The sequence below is a fragment of the Poecilia latipinna genome, unplaced genomic scaffold (assembly GCF_001443285.1).
Source record: "Poecilia latipinna isolate Pla-1442-1.1 unplaced genomic scaffold, P_latipinna-1.0 Scaffold1282, whole genome shotgun sequence".
Lineage (NCBI taxonomy): Eukaryota > Metazoa > Chordata > Actinopteri > Cyprinodontiformes > Poeciliidae > Poecilia > Poecilia latipinna.
In genome coordinates this window covers 100,971-104,854 of record NW_015113898.1, presented here as the reverse complement: position 1 = coordinate 104,854, position 3,884 = coordinate 100,971, and the positions used below count along the sequence as shown (strand labels likewise).

Here is a 3,884-nt window from a genome sequence, read left to right as displayed (position 1 = left end):
TTTCCATGATGACAGGTGAGGCTCTGCCTCACCTGCCTCCCCTGACCGCACGTCACTGGTCACTTTATCTAAGGCATTGTCAGAAGGACCAAGTAAATCTCCAAAATTTGCTATACTAGACTCCCTCAGGGAGTCCAACTTATTAATCTACTACTGTTGTTTCAAACTCACCAAGGAGGAGAGAATCCTATGAGTAAATGGCTCCATCTAATCTGCTGGGTTTCATTTGATAGAAAACTTGTGAAATTACTTTAAATAATAAACTGAACTTGATGCTTTGTTTAATAATTAGGATCAACTGGAATATATATGATTGGATTGACTGTTCTGACATTTGTTGCCCTATTTAAATGAACAAAACTAGAATTGAAATGAATGTGAGTGCTCCACCTACTGAGTTTTCCATCAATATGACTCCACCCCTAAATATTCAGTGGTGCTTTGTTGTGTGTCTAATCACTTGGCATCTCTAAACACTCAGTAACGGTAAGTGTCCATTCTCCCCTGTGTTAAAATACTGTTTGATGTGTTTAGAGTGTAGATTTCCAAGGAATGAGATGAAATAATTTAACACTCAGTTAACTGTGAAGCTGTATACTCAATAGACATAGTACTACTTTAGACATGCGGTGTGGAGAGTCATTCTCGTATAGAATATATTGGATTTATCACCCGCTTTTAGGCTCCTGTATTTACTTTATTTACTCTTCACCTATTTGTTTTCAGACCTTTAAACCAGGAGGAGATTGCTCAGCGTAGGGAAGTGGCAAGACAAAGGCATGCTGAGAAACTGGCTGCAGAAAGCCTTGAGAGGGCCACCCAGTCAGGTAGTGCTCCAGGAGAAGGTCAGTTAACACAGCTATAACTGGGGAGGCATAAAATTATTATTTTTTTGGCTCCATTTTTTGCGTGATTCCCAGCTGGGAAATATCTGCATCAGTCTGCATTAGTTGTGGTCAGTCATCGGGACAATTCAGCCTAAATATCTGTTTGTATGACAGAGGATGAATACTGGAGTTTGTAAGTGTGTAAACAGAAACTGGTCAGGTTATGAGAGCTGCCAACCAATGAAAACAAGATTGGGATAAGCACGAGTGAACTGATTTTATTATTTTTTTTACTTTTAATAGAAATGAAAAACAGTTGTGCACCTCAGGTAGAAGCTAAAGAATAAGTTATTCAGGTTTAAGATTAAGATGTGATAAATGTCAGTAAATAATAAAGAAAAGCATTGAACATAAAAGTAGAAATATTCTTTAACTAAAAGTTTCAGTAATTCATAACAGGAAGTTATTAGTTGCATTCTAATGTGAAGTATTGATCTTCCTGAAGAAAATATTTACCGTTTATCATAAATTGGACATGTTTTATTGTGGAATCCAGTCCAAACAGTCTAGTGTTTTTTTATTAAAGCAAAACTATTAATAGTTTTAGAATAAAGTATATATATATATATATATATATATATATATATATATATATATATAGTATGTTTTTTTTTTTTTTTTCTGTCAGCTACTATGACAAGTCTGCCTCTAAAACCAGAGGAGGAAGAGGAGCAGAAGGAGGTCTTCATAGCCTTTGCACGAATCTACAGTGGGACAGTCAAGAAAGGTCAAAGGGTTTTTGTTCTGGGACCAAAGTATGATCCTGCTCAGGGCCTGAGCCTGGTAAACTTTACACTCCTTGTTTTACGTCTCCATTATTTGTCTAACGTATGTAGAGAAATATAAAGAATGGTAAAGCGATTTGATGTAAGGGATATGTGAGTTGTGTGGTTTTTCATGCTGTCAGGTCTTTACCCCACATAGAGGAACTGTACAGAACTGCTGTTGTTAGTAGCTTCATAAGCTATCATGTATTTTAATGTTGTTAGGCAGGGGTCCCCAAACTTTTCCCTGTGAGGGCCACATAACTTTTCCCTTCTCTGGTGGTGGGCGGAGTCAGTTTGTAGCAGAAAAAGTCTGATGATTGCAGGAGTGCCTAAATGTAAAAAAGTATTGTTTTCCAGAAAGCACAATCAAATAACCCTCTCTGGGTTCTTCACAGAAAAAATCCAGGAAGGATTATAGTCCGTATTTTCCAAACTATGAGCCGCACTGGCCTATAAGCCACAACCCCAAAGTTTTTTGTTTTTTTTTAACCAGTAAACATACACATATAAACCGCAGATATCTGCCGCTCCAGGTTTTCCACAGCGATGCAGCAGCAGCAGAGGGGCGGACAGCCAAAATCTGAGTAATAACAGGTCAATTGAATATCACATTTATTACAGTTGAAAAAGAAAAAGTTGCCAAGTTTAGATTTAACTGATTACGGTAGTTTCTGAATGGTCACCCTAGCATGTGCTAAATGAAAATAGGTGCTTTCTTCTTCTTCTTTAGAATTCAACAGCAGCTTGCATCCATTATTGTTGCACTACTGCCATCTACTGGATCCTAATATCTATAACTCAAATTCTCATAATGATCCCAGTATTATTAAGAAAAAAAAAAGAAAAATCTTTTCCCCCTCAATGCTATTTAACTGATCAACAACATTCTCAAATTTCAATTCCCTATTAAAACCTAATTCTGTTTTAATAGGTGCTTTCTTCTTTTATTTCCAATTTTGACTTCCAATGATTCACTTCCTGCTAAAGAGCCCCCTGGTGGTTGAAGAAAAATCCGCTTGGCTTATAGTCCGGAAAATACGGAATATATACAGGGACAATCCTGACCCGACCTCATGAACCGTCCCTCACCTCCTTGGAGGGAATGGTTTTATGGCAAGAAAGAGAGCCGATAAGGATTTCAGGAGAAACTTCTAATTCTTCTTTGTCAGTTTGTCATGGGTGCAGGGTCAAACAGGGGTACAAATTACATTCCACATGTCAGGTTTTTAAGACAACTGTCAGGTTGGGCATTCGGCATTTCCATTAAACATGAAATTAGGTTAAAAATAAATTTCTATTGCAGTTACTTCCCCACCAACGCCCCCACAGGTGAGGTGGGGACAGGTTTTTCAAAGGTTGGTAGGTTTGACACAGTGCAGTGTGAAAGTGGAGCACACCAGCTAAAAATGTAACACGTTTCAACTTTTGTCCCCATTCGGACCAAGGGATGGGGACCAAGAAACAAGGATCATTTCAAATCTGAAAATAAGCTACAAGGAAAGAAGACTACTTAAAAATGACACAAATAGCAATGGATTAGTTCTGAAACGGAATCATGCAAATACCATGAGATGGTATCCAAAATGAGAAAAGCTGATTTCACGCAGGTACATTTGTGTTTAATTATACCCCATCTCTTCATTATAATTTATTGTTATTATTACTGTTATTATTATCATTAGCCATGTTCTCAGCCTTTTCTAAGCCAAGATGGAGGTAGATGCCTTCTATGTTGCTGGACTATACCATATTCCTGTTCCATAACAGATTTTCCTTTTCAGTCATGACAAAACAAACACTGTGCCGTTTTTTCTAACATGTTATATTCTTATTTTTTCCATGCTAGCTGCCAGAAGGATGCAGTGCATCTGACTGTATTCAAGAAGTACCTCATCTGTCCTGTTGTACCGTGGAAAACCTTTACCTGCTTATGGGCCGAGAGCTGGAAGAGTTGGAGGAAATCCCTGCTGGAAATGTTATGGGTAAATATGATCATTTATTTATGTGCCTTTTTATCAGGACTGCACTTCACATTTACTTAGGCCTTCTTGTGCTAAACCAGCCCTAGATTTTCCTATTTCCACCCGGGAACTACCATTTGTTGCACCAAAAAAAAAAAAAAAAAGACTCCCATTTCAGCACCAACTTCTTCTATTGATATAGTTTGTGAAGTGGGGGGGGGGGGGGGTTTTTTCCTTTTTTTTTTTTCCAAATTTTTTAAACAAAATTA

General features: G+C 37.7%; 1 protein-coding gene across 4 annotated transcripts in view; it reads left to right on the top strand.

Moving 5' to 3' along the window:
• efl1 (elongation factor like GTPase 1) overlaps nucleotides 1-3,884 on the top strand; it is a 53,466-nt gene that overhangs the window by 32,628 nt on the left and 16,954 nt on the right. For 3 of the 4 annotated variants that reach the window (XM_015054853.1, XM_015054854.1, XM_015054856.1), the window contains exons 13-15: nucleotides 727-845; nucleotides 1,516-1,670; nucleotides 3,501-3,636. In XM_015054853.1, the coding sequence (XP_014910339.1) occupies nucleotides 727-845; nucleotides 1,516-1,670; nucleotides 3,501-3,636 (410 nt within the window). The remainder of the gene's footprint in view (nucleotides 1-726; nucleotides 846-1,515; nucleotides 1,671-3,500; nucleotides 3,637-3,884) is intronic. The other variant, XM_015054855.1, reaches the window with a different exon arrangement.